This window comes from Taudactylus pleione, unplaced genomic scaffold (assembly GCF_031769625.1).
Source record: "Taudactylus pleione unplaced genomic scaffold, aTauple2 ptg000251l, whole genome shotgun sequence".
In the NCBI taxonomy this organism is placed as follows: Eukaryota; Metazoa; Chordata; class Amphibia; order Anura; family Myobatrachidae; genus Taudactylus; species Taudactylus pleione.
Genome location: NW_028284653.1, coordinates 7474340 through 7494828, shown reverse-complemented (window position 1 = coordinate 7494828; position 20489 = coordinate 7474340). Strand labels below are relative to the sequence as shown.

Sequence of the window (20489 nt, the reverse complement as noted above, 5' to 3'; positions counted from 1 at the left end):
ATGCCATCGCACAGGGCACCACAGGTCAGGGGGCGCTGTTTGGGCCTTTCAAATTTCTGTTTATTATCATTCTTGCTTGTAGCTTCCTCTTATTTCATCCCCAGCATCTCCTGGCCTCTCCTATCTCTTCCCTGGCCATTCCCTATGAAGCCAAGGCCCTTTTTTGGGTACATTATGTTCCTTTGAAAAATGAAAATGCTCTTTCTGGCACAGGGCACCAAAAAGTCTAGTTACGGCTCTGATAACGAGTCTTATTACCAGAGACATTTTTCGTATTGCAGTGATACTAACTAATATGCCACTGGCATTCATTACTTACCCCTCAGGCCAGCTCCAACAACCTCCTTAGTGGCATCCTATGCTCTGTTGTTGGCAGCCTAATGCTGCCAGTTACGGGCTGCTGTGTCATGCGCATGCACGAGGGCCAGTCTGCACATGCACTTAACACTTTCACCCACCGGGGACACAACAAAACCTGGAAGACCTTCCTGAAGCTGGAAAGGCTGTTGCTGGGTCCTCACCGGGGACCGTATAGCTCTCACAATCTATAGTTGGCATAAGCGACACCGTGACAAACAGCTGTAATCTTAGTTTACTGCTGTTTATTAAATATTAAAAAAGGATATAAACCCCTTTAGCAAGTGCTAAAGGGGTTACAGCTCATTGTTAAATTATGACTTAGGCCCATATTCAGTTTGCTGCGATAAATAAAATTGTTATCGCGTGTTAATTATATCGGCGATTATTTTCAATTAATGGGTTTATGCACGCTCTTGTCTGATGTGCAATTCAATTAGAAAATGTTTATTCCAGCATTTGCACTGTAAATCTTGCTGGTAATACCTGTGTTAACCCTGCGTCAGGTACAGCTGGCCTGACAGACGCCATAAAGCTGTTCTCGCTCACCTCTCCGCCGCAAGGGGGTGCAGGGGCCTGCCCCTCCTAGTACCTTCCTATCTCTAGGTGCTGTTTGAAACCCCCCTAGTCAGTTTTCCCGCCGCCTGGTGGAGTGCAGTAGTGACTTTCCTGGCCTCTCAGGCTCATTGCGCCCGAACTCATCCGACTTTTGAAAGTATGTATTTAATTACAAAGGTTGTGGGTATTTTGCGGAAATATGTAGGTTTGTCCAGGGTGGCCTCTTAGGAACACTGCGCCTCTTAATATTTTGTATTTTTTGTTTTACTTGCTTTAAGGTTAATAAATGTGGTTTTGTGAAGCAGATTTCCATATATTCTCTCTTTGTACATCCTAATGAAGGTCACTGATCACTTTAAGAATGTTATAATTTAGTTAATTTGGTGCTAATGACGATTTTATAACAGGCGCCTGTCAGGCGCACTGCGCCCGAACCTGGGAGTCCCAGAGGTGCGCCTGACACAGGGTTAAGTGTGGGTGAAAATGGATAAATCAGCCTGTTTCCCTCAAAAATGCAAACTAATATAGGATAACAGTATAGAAGTCTGTAAGTGGCCAAAAGTAAAGTATTTGAAGTTCTTAAAATGCTTCAGATGGCTGTTATATGCATCTTTCAAAAACAGTGAAAAAATTATAGAAAACAAGTATTTTTATGCAAATGAACTGCTGTAGATAAATTTGGGGTGCATAAAAATGTCTGTAAGTAGATATTTGTGTCATTTTAATCCACTTTTAAAAATGTGTTAAAAAAACACCTGAACACCTGTAACTCTCACCTGCTAGCTTAAAAACTTCTTAGTTTTTTTGGTGAATTTTACCCCAAAAATGACATGTCATTATTGACCAAATGCAGCTAGTTAAAAACTTCTAAGTGCCTAATTAATCATTAAGGAGGTTGTCCCAATGGATGTGAACCAAGACCCCACATTTGTACCTTAAAACAGGGATTTTCCCCAACTTTTCACCTGTTCAGGAGGTCCTGGGGGACAAAATATCCGTTAACTCTATGAATAATTAATGGACGTTATAATTGAATAACTACAAATTTGCATGTCTCGAAAAAAGTCACATTTATACTTGTTTATGGGTTATCTTGGCTAATTGAATTCGGCCCTAAGTAGTCCATTTATGACACCTCAATTTAGCTCCAAATTGTGCAATTGCTTATCACTACATATCACAAAAATCTGTTGCCATGACAGTGGCTCTGATAAGAGCCATTGCAGCAGAGAAGTAAAAGTAAAGTAATAACTTAAGTTATCACTTTACTGCCGGGCTCAGACCCAGCATACCTACTCCGCAAGCACAGCTATCAAGGGACAAATGTATAAGGTGCTGGGGTAGGATCGCTTTCCAGCGAAACATTTATGAAAAGATAGCCTATAGGTTACAATGGCCAACTGCTAGATGGTGGTAGCTACCAGGTACCAGCTCCGAAAAGCTAAACTATTTGGAGTTCGGTAAATTGGCCATTTCACAGTCTAAATAGAAATCAAAATTTTTATACATCGGCAGTTTTTGGAGACTTAGGGGCCTATGTATTAATAATCGCGGCATTGCTGCGATTATTAACGTTCCATCTCGCCGGGAATATTTTCATTTTTAATTAAAATATCCCGGCTCTGTACTACTGGGAACTCACAGGGACATCGGTTGCGGTAACCGCTATTCCCGCGAGTTATATCCCTGGTATTTTGGAGAAGTATTTCACAGAAGTTAAATAATTTTCCGGGGGAGGCTGACACTGCACATGCGCACAGTGTCCGCTTCCGGGACTGGCTGGGGGCTACGAGAGAGAGATTGATCTCTCTCCTGCATCGGGAGCCCCCACAGGTAAACAGTAGTTGGTAGTAGAAGATGGTGTAAACTACCGGGGCTAAACTCCGAAAAGCTTCGCTTTTTGGAGTTTAGTATATGGGGGGCAGATCGTACTCTCCATTGATAATAATGGGGACTGCGATCAGAGTGCTAATTAGCACTTTGCCAGAGATTTCTGTGAAATATCCTGCATTGTACTATTAGTACATAGGATCGATACATAAAATTAAGCATAAACTGCAGTTTCTGCATAATTGTATGTAAAAAATGGCTTGATACATAGGTCCCTTGATTGCAATAGTATTAATAAAAATAAATACAATTCTAATAAAATAATAAATACAATTAATAAATAGCCCCCATAGAAAGAAAGTGCCAGCCAGGAGAGTTTTAATTCCGTCATTGTGAAACTTACATACATGATACAAACAAGTTAATAAATCCACTAGATGGTGCCAGTGATCTTGAAATAAGTGTACAGTACATACAAATCCAGCAGGGACGGAAGAAGAAGAGACCAGAATAAACAAGAAGGGGAAAGGCTGCTGCTGCTGCAGGGGGCTGGGGTAAGTAGTAGCTGTGCATGCGGCGGCCGGCTGTCCCCGGCTGATAATAACACTGTGCTATAAAGTACGGGGACGCAGGTCAGCAGGGACAGTAGTCACCGACTCACTCTGTGTACGAGGCTGCCTGTCATTAGGCAGTAATGGCTTTTCTTATGCATTACAGACGCATTTCGATGACAAAACAAGATCTTTGGAGGATAGATCCCGGCATTAATTCTGACACGCTGATCAGTGGCACAGCTTAGGGAGTCTCTCCTGTGCATGTGGTGAGCACTACTAGATGGACTGGACAGATACTGTAAGTATTGTGTGATGCTGGTGCCTGGTGCCATTTTATTAGACTAGACTTCCTCAAGTCATCAACTCGGAGTGACACCCAGAAGCTGCAATGTGTGCAGTAATGGTGTGTGCTCGCTGCTCTAGATGTGAGAGGCAGCAGGATCCCCCATTTCCTCAGATTATCAGACCATTCAATTACGCCTACCATCTTGGCGTGTACTTTTCGCAGTTGCATGCTAAAGTATTATTACTGCGTTTAAAATGTTTAGAACATAAAAGCTGGTGCAGAGTTGAGTGTTCTTGTGCTTTTTGCTCTGTGCATGCGCTATATAGCAATGTTTTATAGCAATTCTTGTAAATTTACCTGAACGGGGTCGTCCTCCCGGTAATCCCAGGAAGCAGTGCGAAGACAGATATATCGAGTGTCTGATATGTCTTCTTCACATCAGTCCTCTCCTGTATTTGTGTGTCGGCATGGGGACTGCTGCCGGCTGTTCCAGGCCACGGGTAGGTTTATGGCCGGGAACTACACTCGGCTGGGATGGCTGGTTGTGTAGCCTCTCAGCTAATCATTCCAGTGGCTCTGAGTACAGCGACATGAGGAGAAGCATCAATTGTGAGTGGTGCCAGCACACAGATAGGGGGTGTGTGTCTATGGTGGCCGCACGCTGCTACCGGAACGGTGCTAGTTTGCAAAATGGTGCCAGTGCCACTTTCTCCCTGGGCCCCTCTAACTGGCCGGTGTAACAGAAGGGGGCACATGGAGCACGTTAGCTGCTCTTCTCCTGTCATGAGGCTCTTTACGCCAACCTGAGAAAGGGAGTTTTTTATTGAGAAGCGAAAGGGCTTTCCGTGCTTCTCTGAATCAATCTCCCCATAGTACTGTATGGGGAAGCGATATGTAGGGGAACTGCTGGAGAAATCGGAGATTTGTCAACGGTAACCGCCTCTCTGAATAAGACGAAGAGCCGTTTTCAATTTGAGCGGACCCGCGATACTTTTCCGCCTCCCGGACTTTTCGGCTACTTCTCCTGTTTTGCAGGCGGAAAAGTATTGCGCGTGTGCTCGCGTATCCCCGGATTCAATTTGAAAGTACGCGAAAACGGGACCCGGCGAAACTTAAACAAGCGGAAAGTACTGTCAGATTTGGGGAAATCAGCCTGACACCCCCCAAAAGATGCTCTGACATGGGGGTTAGCTATGGTTACCCCCGATTTGGCTTGCTGAAGGTATTTGGTGTTTTTAAACGGGCTCCATAGCTGCTAAATAGCGTTTTTCTATACATGGTGCAGAATAGTATTCAGTAGTTTTTTTGCAGAAAATAACTTATCCCAGCAAATTTGGGGTACTTGAAAATGGGGGTCAGCATATTTTAAAGTTGCTAAAGTTAAGTTTAAAAAATCGTTGAAAAATCCACCTTCCGCAAGCCCCTGCAATGGAAAAAACACCAGGGGCATACTTAGGGACCCCCTGGAGTCTAGTTTGCTAGTTTTTAACTTTGTCCCCCAATTTTTTTTTTCTCGCCCCCAAATCGAAAGTGATTTTTTTGGGGTGTTCTTAAGTGTTTTTTCAATATTTTTTGACGCAGTTTACTTTTGGGGGACTGTCTGAAGGCTGCACGGGTTTTCCCACAACGTTGCATCCCAAAACCGCAATTCTGGACTTTTTTCCGCCTGCTATACATATGCGAAAGTTTCGCCTATTACATTGCATTGACTTTCCGCCTAGGCGGAAAGTCTTTCAAATTGAATACGGCAATACTTTTCCGCCTAGCGAAATGACGTCATCGGGGAAAGTTTTTCGCCGATCTCGACTTTTCGCTCCAAATTTAATACGGGCAGAAGTAGTGAAAAGCCCTGTTATTACTGATTATGGGCTTTTCACTGGTACATGAATAATCTCCTCTATATGTATTTGAATAAATATCCTAATATAAAAAAAAACAGGGGAATTTATTTTATGAGCATTAGAATAGTTCATCATCAATTAAAACTTTTATTATGTATAAAAATCAAGCTGAGAATCTTTAACTCACAGAAATAGGTTTGGATAAATTGATCAGTATATAAGGTAATGTGGGCAGTTTTAGGCAAAATGAGGCTAAAGGTGCATACACACAACTATTTTTTGAACGATTATCGATAACGATATAGTTTATCGTTCAATCGTTGAAAAAATCGCTCACTTTCTGAGTTAAAACGATGAACGATTATCGTTCATGCGCGTTCACGTTTGTAGTTCAGTCAGACTGACCAATTCAACGATTTTCAGCAAGGGAATATGCAAAAATCGTTTGCAGTTCAAAAAAATTGTTCATTACATTAAGTAAATGAACGTTTTTAGTAAACGATTTTAGTAAACGATTTTCTTTAATTTTTCCCTTGAAAAAATTAAATCGTTTACTAAAATCGTTCATTTACTAAATCGTTGCGTGTGCAGCTTTAGGGGTAAATTTACTAAAGTGAGAGTTTTTAGAAGTGGAGTTGTTGCCCATAGCAACCAATCAGATTCTAGCTATTATCTTCTAGAAGGTGCTAGTTAAATGTATAGTAGAATCTGATTGGTTGCTATGTGCAACATCTCCACTTCTAAAAACCTGCACTTTAGTAAATGTACCCCTTAGTGCCTGATTCTGAGTCACATGCTGCTGCAAACGCTTTAGTGTCTTTTGCCGTAGTCGCATCTGCTACTTTTTTATAATGCTGTTATCAGCCCTTCTCCTGGTGTACAGGTGTGCGTCTGACTGTGCAAGGACCAAGGCGCCCAACTAGAGCGTCTTCAGACGCCACAATCGGGCCACCATTGAAACTTGCACCAGCCCTAATGCAGGTGCAGACTTTCCATCTGAGTATGACCTTCAGAGTGAGCAATGAAATGTCTCTGTATTCAACCAGTTCAGCAACACGCCTGTGTCACTCCCATAAAGTCCCCATAAGACTCTGGGCCTGATTCAGCAAGGAATGCACATGAAAGAACACACGCACTTGGCTGATGTTTGCGATCTGCGCATGCATCGCACTGCACGTGCACGAACTAGCCAGTGCAATCTGGTTATGGTACGCAGACTACACGCAGTGTGTAGGCAGACCCCTCCGACATTGATTGACAGTAAGTGCCTTTTGTGGGTGGTGACAGGGGTGGTCAGGCGAACGCAGGCGTGCCTTTGCATTAGGATGCCATTATAGGGGCGTGCATAATTAAGGTAGTGCGGCTGCATACGCATCCATTGAGTTAGCTATACACAGGAAACAGCCAAAATCCTGCTGCAGGTCAGGTCAACCACTATTGTGCATATGGGTTCGATGGTTCTCAATGTTACCGATGTTTACGCTATCCTGCGTACTGATCAGGCTGTGAGTAAAGGGAGATGGGCGGTTTAATATGGGTCTGGGCGTCTGTATCTTGTGCTGCGGTCTCCGTGCGTATGCATTGATTAGCATATTCTCGCAGCGGACGGGTGCGTGCGTCTAACATGCGTTCCCTGTTGAATTAGACCCTCTGTTCGTCTGAGTACCCTGTCACCACCCAGGAACGTACTGCACCTTTCCACTATGGGCAGTATTGAATTTGGCTGCGAAAAGTGGGAATCGATGACGTCATTTTTGCATGTTTCAATTATCCCCGTATTCAATTACAAAGACTTTTCGTTGGTGCAAAAAGTCTTGGTAAAAATCAGGGATAACTTTTCACCATGTTTTACATGGTGAAAAAAAGGGCAGAATTGGGGTTTAGGGGTGCAGGTTTAAAAAGAATAGCCTGTACCCCTGGGAATGGCCCCTAAAAATGATCTGTGTTAAAAAAAAAAAAAAAATCGGGACACCCCTAAATATTTAGTTGAACTTTGGGGTGAAAATAAATAAATATGGGGAACAAGTTTAAAACGAACGAAATAAATTCTGGAGGGGTTCCCAAGTATGCGGCAGGTGTTTTAAAGAATGCGGGTGGTAGCGGCAGGTGCATTTTTAAAGAATTTTAAAAATGCACCTTAGGGACTTAAAAATGTGCTTGCACCCATTTTCATGTACCCCATGCACCTAGTTTTTTTTTGTAAAAGTGCTCTTCTTCACCCCCTCTTCCCTGTCGGGAAAAAACACCTGCCGCGGCTATTTAAAAACCATACTTACCTTCCGCAGGCCAAAATGGGGGTACCCATAATGATCCCCCATGTCAGGACATTATTAGAGGCGTCCCTGGACGCTTTCCCGAAAAATCCAGAATTATTTCCGATACTTACCTTTCCGCCGGGTCCCGTTTTCGCAGCTTTCGAATTGAATACGGGGAAAAAGTTGGCGCGCGCCAGATACTTTATGCCCGTCAAACCTCCGATATGGAGCGAAAAGTCCAGCAGGGACTTTTCGCTCACATATTGAATAGCCCCCTAAATCTCTCATACCATGTATCTGTGCGTACACAATGCAACACATTCATCTTATCAGTTATTAGGGATTTTTGTACAGTGGCAACAAATTGCTCAACTCTATAAACATCAGCATTACATGTAACTCAGAATCCGGCCCATATTGAAAGACTAAGGCCCTCATTCAGAGCCGTTCGCTATTTGCGGTCGTTCGTTCAAAAACAAGGGGTGGCTATTCAAATGATCCGTTCGCAAATTGCAGTCTGTTCACACCTCTAAGTCTGAACGAGCGAGCAAAACATACGCTCGTTTATTTGTTAAAAACGCCCCCTGGCCGCTCGCACCATACGTCATGTCCGCTATTTATTAGATTAATCGAGTACATCGACCAGCGTATGAACTGCTCGCTATTCTTGTGGTTGGTGTTTGCTACCACAAATTTGCGAGCAGTTCTGGCTATAAAATAACCCAGTGACGTGGTCAATGACGCTGCTGTATTAATTATGCACACCCATAATACGCCCGTTTTGACCTTTAAGCACGCCTGCGTTCGGATCTCCACTCCCCATTTTCAAGCACCTTCCCCTGTTACCACCCACATACGCCTCATTCTGTCACTCAAAATAGCAGGCACTCGCTATATAGCGTACAAACGATTTTTGGCCGCACTGACTGGTTTGCGCATGCGTACTAAAAACCGTACGCATGCGCAGATGTGCAAACATCGCTCGGAACGAGCGTACTGCCGCTAACGAGCGGCTCTGAATGAGGGCCTAAGTTAGGTGTACATACATAAATAAAAATGTATTTAACCATGTGTGAGTTTTTCTTAACAAAGGGCCTAGCTCTGATTTGAGAGCAAAGTAAAAAAAGAGCAAATAATACCCCTTTTCCACCTAAATTCCGGGTCTGACCCGGAGTTGGAAAAAAGGGCCTGATTCAGAGCCGCTCCGAGCGATGTTTGCCCAACTGCGCATGCGTACGGATCGTTATACGCATGCGCGAACCAGTCAGTGCGGTCAAAATTCATGTGCTCGCAAAATAGCGAATGCCTGATAATTTGAGTGACAGAATGAGGCGTATGTGGGTGGTAACAGGGGAAGGTGCTTGAAAACGGGGAGTGGAGATCCGAACGCAGGCGTGCTTAAAGGTCAAAACGGGCGTTTTATGGGTGTGCATAATTAAAACAGCAGTGTCATTGACCATGTCATGTTATTTAATAGCCAGAATTGCTCGCAAAATTGTGGTAGCAAAAACCAACCACAAGAATAGCGAGCAGTTCATACCCAGGTCGATGTACTCGATTAATCTAATAAATAGCGGACATGACATAGGATGCGAGCGGCCAGGGGGCGTAGTTTCCCAAAAAACGTCCGCAAGTTTTGTTCGCTCGTTCAGACCTAGAGGCGTGAACAGCCCGCAAACAGCGAACGGTTGATTTGAATAGCCACCCCTATTTTCTGGACGAGCGAGCGCTAATTGCGTCCGGCTCTGAATCAGGCCCAAAGTTCCTATCCGGATGAGACCCGGAATTTTGCCGGCTCCGACTCGGGATATTCCCGAGTCAGCACCGCTCACACCGCAGTCGGGTCTGCTTAGACCCGGCTTTTGCGGAGTGAAAGTGGTCGCTTGAAGATGACGTCATCTCCAAGCGCCACTGAAGCCGGACCAATCGGCCGGCTAGCAGCGCACTCCAGGTCATCGTGACCCGGAGTGCGCTGTTCTCATAGCAGGGTTTCACGGGCTGCGCCCGTGTTAAACCCTGCTAGCTACCTGGGTTGGATTGCCGGGTCACTCGACCCGGCGATCCAACTCTCTCCCCTTTTACACCAGTGAGCTGCCCGGGTTAACCCTTCAAAAACCCGGGTTTTAGCTCCGGTGTAAAAGGGCTATAACTTTGCACCTTGGATAAACTATGTTGCATGGTAGGTGGAGTAGTTTTAAAATGTGCAGAGAGATTTACATCTGAGAGGAGTGTGTCCAAACTGAAATCTAAATTGCAGTGTAAAATTAAAGCTGTCCATTATTTGTGGGCTACATGCAAATGCAGCCAGTACTTACCCTGCATGCAAAAATAAATGTATTTACTCCCCTTACATTGCACCATGGTTTGTTCCAGATATAAGTTACTTGCTTTTTTTTTTATTTACTCCAAAGTCAGAATCAGGCCCAATGTATTTATACCATAGCCTCTGACGTGACCCCTTCCACCAGGTACAAAATTCTCTGCTCCTGGACTTCACTCTTATTTGATTATTGCCTTCACCTGTGCTGAAACACCATTCACATCAATTAATCAATTCAACACAGATGAAGGCAATAATTAATTAAGAGTGAAGTCCATGAGCAGAGCATTTTGTACCTGGTGGAAGGGGTCATATTGGAGTGTCTTATACAGGAATTTCCAAATATAGCTAAAAAAATATCCTAAAAGAAAACAAAAAAATGTGTAAAATACACTGTGCTGGAGACTGTGGAGTAGTATATTATTTGATTTTTGGTACCAGGATGAATCCATTGAATCACATCTTAATACACATAGGCAGGTGTGACCACACAAAACAGGTTTGCAACATGCAATATATCAGATACACATCTCTCACAAATTGCAGTAGAGTGTAGCAGGGGCATCTTAATAGAGGAGGGGGCCCATGTGCATTCCCCGTCCAGGGTCCCCTCCTCTCTCCTCAGCGGCCGGCAGCTGACTGGCGCGGCTGGCCGGCCACCGCAGCATCAGTAGACTCTGGGCACTAGAGTGTGCCCAGAGTCTACTGCAAATGGCCACGGCAGCCATTTTCTGGCGTTCTGAGAAACCTGACGCGGGACCTCGGAGTGGTCAGTTTTAGATAATATGGGTGCAGGGTATGCGTTGTGGCCCCCCCTGTACCCGGGGGCCGTGTGAATGCACACCCTGCACCCATTATAGATACACCCCTGGAGTGTAGATAATTTACTGTAGTCATATCTAATAGTTACTTCTTTATTTGGCGGCAAGAAGACTATTGGCCATTTCTGTAAGCACTAGGATGAAATCAAAATAAAGAGAGTCACTGTTTTAAATGAGTGCTCAAGACAAGTGGAAGAGAAAAAATGAGTTACTGAAATTGAAGGGAGGATTATGTGATTTTGGGGCCTATTTATCAAACCAGAAACTGCATAATTTTATGAAAAATTATCGATGGGGACTACAGTCTGACTCCTATGTACTAAACTCCACAATACGGACTGATAATTAGAGATGTACACAGACTCCTGTGTTTTGGATTTGGTTCTAAATCTTTATTGTGTTGTGGTTTTGGCAAAACCAACCTTAAATTTTGGGGTTTGGATTTCTTTAAGAATTCATAAAGACAGGTAAAATCATGTAATTTGGACATGATTTTCCACACAGTATTTTAAACATCAACAACATTAATTTCAGTCAATAGTGCGTGCAGCGCACATACGGTCCCCCGCCAGTCACACCGCCAGTCCTGATTGCTGTATGAATAAATAGCTGCTGCATACAACTGGTTGCCTTATCCAGTGGGGTTTAGGCAAGGCAGTAGAGCAGTTAAGTATCTGTGACTATTTCCTTATATACTATGCGTATTCTGGCACTGCTAGGAGCACTATTAGGCTAGTGTGCCTCTCTCCTGCCTCTGTGTATACCAGTTTCTTATTTTTACCTTTTTTTTCACTACATTTACTGTTGTGTGTGGGGGGTCTGTATGTATCATGACATCTATACGATTTTTACCTATATATAATATGCAGGATAGTGTACAGAGGCAGTCATTTAACTCCCTATAAAATAACCTACGCCACCCTGTATACACCCTGGAAATACCAGGTGTTTTAGGGTTATGCTTTCTGAACAGTAATCTTCAGAGATAGCAGATTCACCATCTTGAATGGCGCAGGTTGCACTAATAAAGCAACTGGGCTTTGGACGATTGGCTGACTGCCTTTATGAAGCAGCATCTTACCTTGGTCCTATTACGTTTACCTTATACGCCTCCATGAGACAATTCGGCGAATAGAGCACCGTGGCTTACGCAGTGACTTCTCTATGCTGAGCCGAATGCTGCTCTGAAAAATAGAGGGGCTTCCAGGGCAGGAACTCTAGAAGTATGACCTTCGCTTAGGACTATGGCTCTTTCCCACACCATTAAATAGTGTCATATGCGAGCAGGATAAGTACACTAGACCTGTTCCACTGTATTTCTTTCTAAATAAATAAAATAATTTCAGGTTTCAGGAAAACTAGATTATATCTCTTTTTCATGCTATCGCAGTAAAACTTACTACACTACACTAGGTCCATTGGTTTCGTTATTACGATATTACCGGTTTCCTGGGGCCATGCCTTTTGAAGACATCAGGCTGGAGTTTCGAGTATACTCTCAAGTCCATTTATACTGCTGCAGGTGTGATACTGCGGCTTGTCATTGTTATCTGCTCAAGGGCGGATGTGGAATTTGAGACAGCTGTAACATCACTTCCATTAGCGATAGTGGATTGCTTATAGTAGATCTAGATAAATGGATTTCTCAAGCTACTGGAGGTATCTCCTTTTATATTCCGTCTGCGGCTCCTCCCCCTAGTAGTTCTTCTCGAGACCCTCACCTAGGTTCGTTAGTCCTGCGGAGTGTTCACAGAACCATCACCTTCACGTGATTCCGGAGGTTGTGGCAGAGTCGCAACAACATCCCTACTAAGCCTAGTGCCTTTCACCTGGGGGTCTTTGGAATTCAGAGTAGTAGGTACGGAAATTGGTACGGACATTTGGGTCCGGGTTCTTAACGCTCGAAATAAAGTTGACCTTTTTAGTCTCCTTCTACCTTGGTTTTTTTTTTTTCTACCACAGGTTTGCACAACAGGAGTATCGTTTTATAGTAAACTATACACTAGTTTCATCCACAAGTGTGGTAATCCAGGTCCCCAGACCGGGGAAAGCAGACTTTACTACTTTGTGGTTCCGATGCTGGACGGCTGTGTCAGAAATCTCAATCCGTTCCTAAGAATAGAGTCTCCTTCCTCAAGAAGTGAGGGACTACGAACGATCTCGACATCTCTGGTTTCAAGAATTCCTATGTAGTCGCCTCTCCAGGCATTTCTGAGTTTTGTATTTCGAAACTCTCTTTTCCACTTACCCTTCATCTTATTATTTAGCCCTCAGGATATTCATAACAATCAGGGCTGTGATGAGACTCTTCTGAATACAGAAATCACTATAATCCCTCATCTGGGCGATCTTCTGCTGAAGACCCATTCCAGGGTCCAATTGCTACAAAATTTCAGTCTCTGCGTCATAGGTGGATTCTGAATTTTTCCCAAGTCTCCTCTCCATTTAGCAGACGCTACACTAATCAGCTACTTTCATTCAGGAGATGATGAGGACAATCTTTCGACATCGTCTAGTTTCGGAGCATGTTTCCATTCACCTCCTGAGGATGATGGTTACAGCATTCAAGAACTTTCCTTTCAGACGATTTCACTGTGGATCATTTCGGCCTCACCTCCTCTCTGTGTACTGAATCCCATTTTTTCCTTCACCAATGGGATCCATAATTCAAATCTCTTTTCTTTGAGGGAAGAGATTGGGTGTGGGATTAGACTCTTCTTCCACAGAGGTGAGGATGGGAGGCTGTAATTGAAAATCCATAACCGCTAGATATCACAGGGAGCGAGTCTACTGATATATTTATATTGGAATTGGTGCAGTGTTCTCTGCTATTCAAACTCCAGATCTCCTGTTGAGGGGACGAGCAGTCAGAGTCCAGGGTCTTCGCCACGACATTGGCGTGCAGTAGCGGCAGCTCCAGTAGTAGGGCCACTATGAAAGAAGTAAGCCGTATTCACTCCTAGGCGACAAAGTTCGCAATTGGAGTAGGATATTGGTAAGCAGTCTTGCTCAGCCGGCAGGATACATCCAGGGGCTACATCCGCATGTTTTGTTTTTTTTTCAACAGCTAGTCCTATGGTGCGGAGTCTTCCACAGGTCGAACTCATGACTTCTAGACAAAATCATCCTCTGCCTCTCTATTGCTTTCTGACGAGAGACCTGGTGGTTGTGACAGGGTACACACTGTCAACGCCGTGGAATTTACAATTTTGACTTCCTGTTCCTAGATTTTACATCGCATCAAAGGAAGATGGTCAGGATTCTTTTGGTAGATTCCAGATTAGCCTCTCTGAGCTTGGTATTATTACCTTCTACTTCTTCTGATCTACAATCCGTGGCCTTTGCCTCTGAGAGGACATCTCTTCCTTCAGGGTCCTCCAGGCCTAAAGCGGCTATGTTTGACAGCTTCGCTGTTTTAATCCGGTTCTGGCGGATTTATGTTTCAGGGTGTGAATGTGTAGAGTTTCTCCCTACAGAATTTAATCTAGTCAGATTTCTGTTTTTTATGCAAACTAGTTTTTCTACACTGTTTCGTTCTCTGAACACTCAGGTTTCAGCTCTGACGGTTTTCTTCCTGAAGAAGCTCAAAAGTTCACCCTTTGTTTCTCCTATGGCTCCAGGGTATTTGGATCTCGTACTTTCCTTTTTTTACAGTCTCCTCTATTCGAACCTCTAGAGTAGGTGGAGTTCATATACCTTTCGTGGAAGGTAACACTTCTTCTCACACTGGCCTCACCCAGGAGGGTGTCGAGTATCTCAGAGTTTTATCCTGTTGTCTTCCATTCTTGGTTTTTCACGAGGATGCAGCGGATTCATTTACAACAATGGGTTTTATTCCATAGGTGGTTTCGGATTTTCCACATCAACATCTGATTGTGGTACCGGTTTTTCCACAAGATTCATCTTTGTTCTAGAACCTTAGATGTTGTTAGGGCTTTTTTGTATTTCTGTGGACAGGACTGCAGACATAAGTAATACAGACTCTCTATTTGTTTTGTATGCTGCTGTTGTCCTGGCTGACCAGCTCCACACAGTCGCTGGCCTGATGAAGTTGTCTGACCTTCAGACAGGCGGATATTGCTTCTTATAGGGAGTTCCGGTCCTTTTTTTTATTTCAGAGAGTTCATCTCGCTCAGTCTGTTCCTTGTGGGCGGCTGATCGCGGGGTCTTCCTTGGAATTTCTTTGCCAAGTGGCTACTTAGTCTAGCCAGCAATCCGTTTTTTTTTTTTATAGATTTGACATGTTTGCGGCCTCTGCAGCATGCCCGGTCTGTTTTGCAGCGTTTTCAGCACTTCCCACCCGTATTGGGAGCTCTGGGATGTCCCCACTGTCTTTAGCCTCCAATGTCCCCTAGTGGATGAAGGAGAAAGCAGGATTTTGGTACTTACCGATAAATCCCTTTCTCCGATTCCATAGGGGACACTGGACGCCCACACTGCGCTGTTCCTTCCTGCCAGGGTTGCTGTCATGTTTTGTTATGACTGTTAGAGAATTGTTTTCTGTCTCTGGTTGTGTTACTGTTATTTCAAACTTTTCATATGTTCTCTGTACTTGCTTCGCCTCCTCCTCTGCGGTTTGTTTTTTCTCAGCTCCCCTCGGGCACAGTTTTCTAAGACTGAGGCTTGTAGGGGGGTATAGAAGGTGAGGAGCTAGTCACTCTTCTTGAAATTTAAAGTGCCCAGGCTCCACTTAGCACTGTCTATATCCAACTGTCTTTAGCCTCCAGTGTCCCCTATGGAATCGGAGAAAGGGATTTATCGGTAAGTACCAAAATCCTGTTTTGGGCTGCAGTCTGCTGCAATATAATAAAACAGATATACAGTATATGCAATAGTAAACACTGCATAAAAGTAATGAAAGTGCTACCGGGAAAATACTGGACCAATAATCTGAACAGTACTCGCTATCATGTTCTATGTTTGAAAAATAGCAGTGCCAGAATAATACCATAGTATACAAAAGATAGTCACTATCTAAACAATAACATTTATGAAATAGGCAAATGCAGAGAGGGGGAAAAGGTGGAAAAAGGGGGGGAGGGAACAAAAAAAAATTAGGGCCAGATAGGACCAGCCTATTTAAATAAGAAATGCAACAAAGAGAAGCTATGGAACACAGAGCAAATACATTTTAAATCATAGGATCGTTAGAGGAGTCTTGCCGAGATCGTTCACCAGCAGGCAGGTCAATAAAACAAAATGTTTACGCAGTATTCATGTCACAAAGCCAACAATGCTCAGAAACAATAATGCAATGTACAATGGTGGGCTTGCGGAAACAAGAGGGCTGAGTAACAAAACAGAATGTGGAGGCAGATATACAGTGTAAGGCAGAGAGCACTGATAAGAGAATAGTTGTAGCCTTGGAGCAGTTAGCTAATTTACCCACAACATGATGTAGGTCTTGAATTGTAAAAGAACGAGAAATGTTGGGGGGTAGCAGGGCAGAATTAGATCCGGTATCCTCAGAAAGGTATAAAGGCATGGTTACAGACTCAAAGTTCAGGCTAAGTGGGGCAGATACATTAAACTCTGAGTTACATTGTAACTGAGTTGGAATAGCTGGGCAAGGGGCTTGGGAATTCAATGGGATCAGACCAAGATCTATAAGAGATGATAAGCGATTAAACTAGTCATCTAGGTAGGGTATTAGGATCTTCGATAACTCCATCGCCAATTGAGTAGCGAATGCTGTAGCGGCAGATGCTGAAAATATGGCCTCCATTACTGGCGAAATGAAGGAGATGGGGAAGGATAGATCCCACAAAGTACCAGACAAGGGGCTACAGCAATCATATTTACCACTAGGTGGCAGAGCAAACCCTCCAGCAACAAACTAGCTGAAAATGTACGTGTAAATGCTTATAATGAGTACAACAAAAATAATTTAATGATAAAGGAAGATCTTCACAATATCACACTTATGTTTATAATACAGAATAAGTGTAAAACAAACTTAGAGCCTGATTCAGAGCAGCTCGTAAGCGGCCGCTTGTTCGCGCCGAGCGATGTTCGCAAATCTGCACATGCGTATGGGTCGTAATGCGCATGCGCCAACCAGTCAGTGCGGTCGGAAATCGTGTGCTCGCAAAATAGCGAGTGCCTGCTAATTTGAGTGACAGGATGAGGCGTTTGTGGGTGGTAACAGGGGAAGGTGCTTGAAAACGGGGAGTGGAGATCCGAACGCAGGCGTGCCAAACGGTCAAAACGGGCGTTTTAAGGGTGTGCATAATTAACAAAGCAGCGTCATCGGCCACGTCACTTGGTTGTCTCTTAGCCTGAACTGTTCACATGATTGCGGTAGGAAAATCCAACCACAAGCAATGCGAACAGTTCAGACGCCTTTCGATGTACTCGATTAATCTAATAAATACCGGAGATGACGTATGATGCGAACGGCCAGGGAGTGTCTTTACAAAATAGCGAGCGCATATTTCGTTCGCTCGCTCAGACATAGAGGCGTCAACAGACCGCAAAGAGCGAGCGCTCTATTTAAATATCAGGCCCCTTTTTCTGAACGAGCGAGCGCAAATATCGTCCGGCTCTGAATCAGGCCCTTAGTGTGATGTGTGAGTCACAAAATAACGTAGAGTGAAATTCCTTATATAATTGGAGATCAGAGCATGAACTCCATAGAAGGCTTATATAGGGTGGAAGAAAGAGGAAGCTGAGAGTCCCAGAGCAGCAGTCACTGTCCCCAGTTTCACCTGCATACGATGCAGCTAGAGCTCAGTCCCTGCCAAAGGTAAGTAGCAGGCCCAGTCACAACAATATCATAATAGCAGGAGCAACAGATGGATACAGTAGCCCACAGGAGGGACCACAAGCCAGCCAAGGAATACACTGATCTGGATAAAGGGTGGCAGCAGGGACCGGGTGTAGGATTTCTAGACCCTCTTGCAGGAAAAAAGCTAAAAGGCAGCCATGCTGGATGTCCCGCCCACTGGAAGTCCATTTATTACCTTTATTAATATTAAGCCACCACACTCCAAAACACTAACGGGCCTATTAATATTATTTTTACTAAAATAATGTGAACCTTTAATTAGTGTAAGATGCCTGCAGATCCACCTGAGAACTAATATAACATCAAAAAATGAAATGGAAAATAAATAAATAATAAAAAATATGAAATAAAAATATACTTGGCAATCAAAATAAAAATAAAAATGTAAAAATAAATAAAATAATGAATCAAAAACAGATAAATGAATAAATGTGAAACTGGTAAAGAAATAAAATAAATAGTGCAATCGATGTTTACGCTCTTTTTCCGGGATGATGGGTGCCTGCTGCTGAAGTGCAATGCATGCAGGTGACTGTCCCTATCTTACCCTGAGACACGAAGTCGTCCTGCGATGCCGGTAAGGACTTCAGCGCTCAGTGCTGTGTGAACGCGGTGTGGATACTGCACTGGTGCGGAGATTTTAAATTGCTCCGGCCACCGTCGGCTTGTCAGTAATGAGGCTCCAACACGTTTCATCCAAGTGACGGACTTTATAAAAAAAAGAAACCCAATGGATCTATGAATTAAAAACCCTACATCCTGGAGGTCTTAACATAGACTTTGAACTGAGCTCATTTCTAACTAATACAAAATAATTCTTGTTATTTTTATTTATATTTATTTATTTATGTATATTATCTTATTTTCATATTTTTATATAACATATGGAAGAGTGCAATCTCCAGCAGGAGTTTTAAAGAGCAAGCAACATTCCTGGCTTGCAATTTTAAAGTATTTCTTTAATAAAGAGTAGGAATTAGTGAATTAGTTGGCACAGGTGCAACAATTCTCATTAACCAATTAGTGCAAACACCAGAGTAGAAATTGTAACAACTACTGACAGCCCGGCTTCCTTGATAAAGTCCGTCACGTGGATGAAACGTGTTGGAGCCTCACTACTGACAAGCCGACGGTCCTTTCATCAATAGAGCTACTAGCCAGAAAGCACGTTGGAAGCAAGAGACCAGAGCAGCCCAGGACCAAGCCGCTACCCCCGCATGCAAAACGGTAGCAAGCCGGAGCAAGTTAACATCTCTGCACCAGTGCAGCGTCCACACAGCGTTCACACAGCACTGAGCGCTGAAGTCCTTACCGGCATCGCAGGACGACTCCGTGTCTCAGGGTAAGATAGGGACAGTCACCCGCATGCATTGCACTTCAGCAGCAGGCACCCATCATCCCGGAAAAAGAGCATAAACATCGATTGCACTATTTATTTTATTTCTTTACCAGTTTCACATTTATTCATTTATCTGTTTTTGATTCATAATTTTATTTATTTTGACATTTTTATTTTGATTGCCAAGTATATTTTTATTTAATATTTTTCATTTATTTTCCATTTAATTTTTTGATGTTATATTAGTTCTCAGGTGGATCTGCAGGCATCTTACACTAATTAAACCTTTACCATTTTAAGCGCTTCTTACAACATACAACTACTCTTTCTATTTTATAGTAAGTACAGAAGCAGCTAAACATTTTCAGGTGCGCTATTACATTATTATCACAAACAAGAATTGTGATAAATATGCCCCTAAAAGTGGAACAAACGCAGTCATAGAATTAAGCTTGGTACACACCTTATATTGGTACGACCCAGTGATGCAGCAAGCGGTGTAGCAATACATTGAGCATCCAATGGGATGATACAATGATCGATGGCAGGGAATGACGGATCAGGCATACACACCATACAATGTATACGATATATCGTTCTGATCCGCATTGGGGTGATATATTGGACTATATATTGCATGGTGTGTACCCAGTTTAAGACTGGGTATTTACAAACCTACAAAGAGGTAAATGTAGGCCCTGCATACAATATTTACATTATTGGAAAATAGGAATTCATTATGTTATTATTAATATTTATTACTACTTACATTTATTTATATAAAACCAGTATATCGTGTAGTGTTTTAAATCTGTAATAAGCACAGTTATAAAACAAATCGGGGTATTAGCAAACATGTAAAGAGGCAAGAGGTACCTACTTGCGATCTATTGGAAAATACAGGAGTTTAAATAATTAATAAATAAATGAAAGTGTCACACATATTACATTTTGACCAGATTGGAAGTGTAAAAAGTGCTTTGTGGCGCTAAGGTATCTAGTCACACTTCAGTGTAGGTTGATTGAATGTATAAATAGTACACATGTAAATGTTGTATGAAGCATTTGGAAGGATGGTAATCAGGTAGAGGGTAGTTTGAGGATTTGATAAGCATGCCTGAAGATGTGAGTTTTCAGGAATCACTGGCAGGTTTGAAGGCTAGGGGAAAGTCTTGTTGTAGGAGGGAGGGTATTCCATCCAGAAAGTGAGTGCAACCCTGAAAAAAAGTCCTCTATGTTTGTGCAATTTTATTTCTGGCCTTGTATTTTAGTAGAAGTATCTTATATTAGATTGGTATAATACAGGCAACCAATGTAAGTTTGTAAGGCTGTGGGAGTTGAGAGATGGGTAAGAATTAATTTCTTTTTTAATAATAAGAGTAATAACCACATAAGAGTAATAACCACTTGTTGAATGATGATGGGAAATCTAGTGAGATAGCCAGTCCCCTTTTGGAGTAAATACACTTGATAATATAGTAAAAACATGAACTGGAGAATAAATGTACTGTTATTGTTTAGCACATTAGCATCTTTTTTCA

General features: G+C 43.0%; 1 protein-coding gene across 3 annotated transcripts in view; it reads left to right on the top strand.

Moving 5' to 3' along the window:
* Positions 1–3237: 3237 nt before the first annotated feature.
* Positions 3238–20489, top strand: part of PIK3CG (phosphatidylinositol-4,5-bisphosphate 3-kinase catalytic subunit gamma) — a 60667-nt gene continuing 43415 nt past the window's right edge. For 2 of the 3 annotated variants that reach the window (XR_015879419.1, XM_088480214.1), the window contains exons 1-2: positions 3238–3299; positions 3463–3597. Coding sequence is in view for 1 of the 3 variants with exons in the window: in XM_088480214.1 (XP_088336340.1) it covers positions 3580–3597 (18 nt within the window). In the remaining 2 variants the exon portion in view is untranslated. Of the gene's footprint in view, positions 3300–3462; positions 3598–18745; positions 18952–20489 lie in introns of those variants that run through there. The other variant, XM_088480215.1, reaches the window with a different exon arrangement.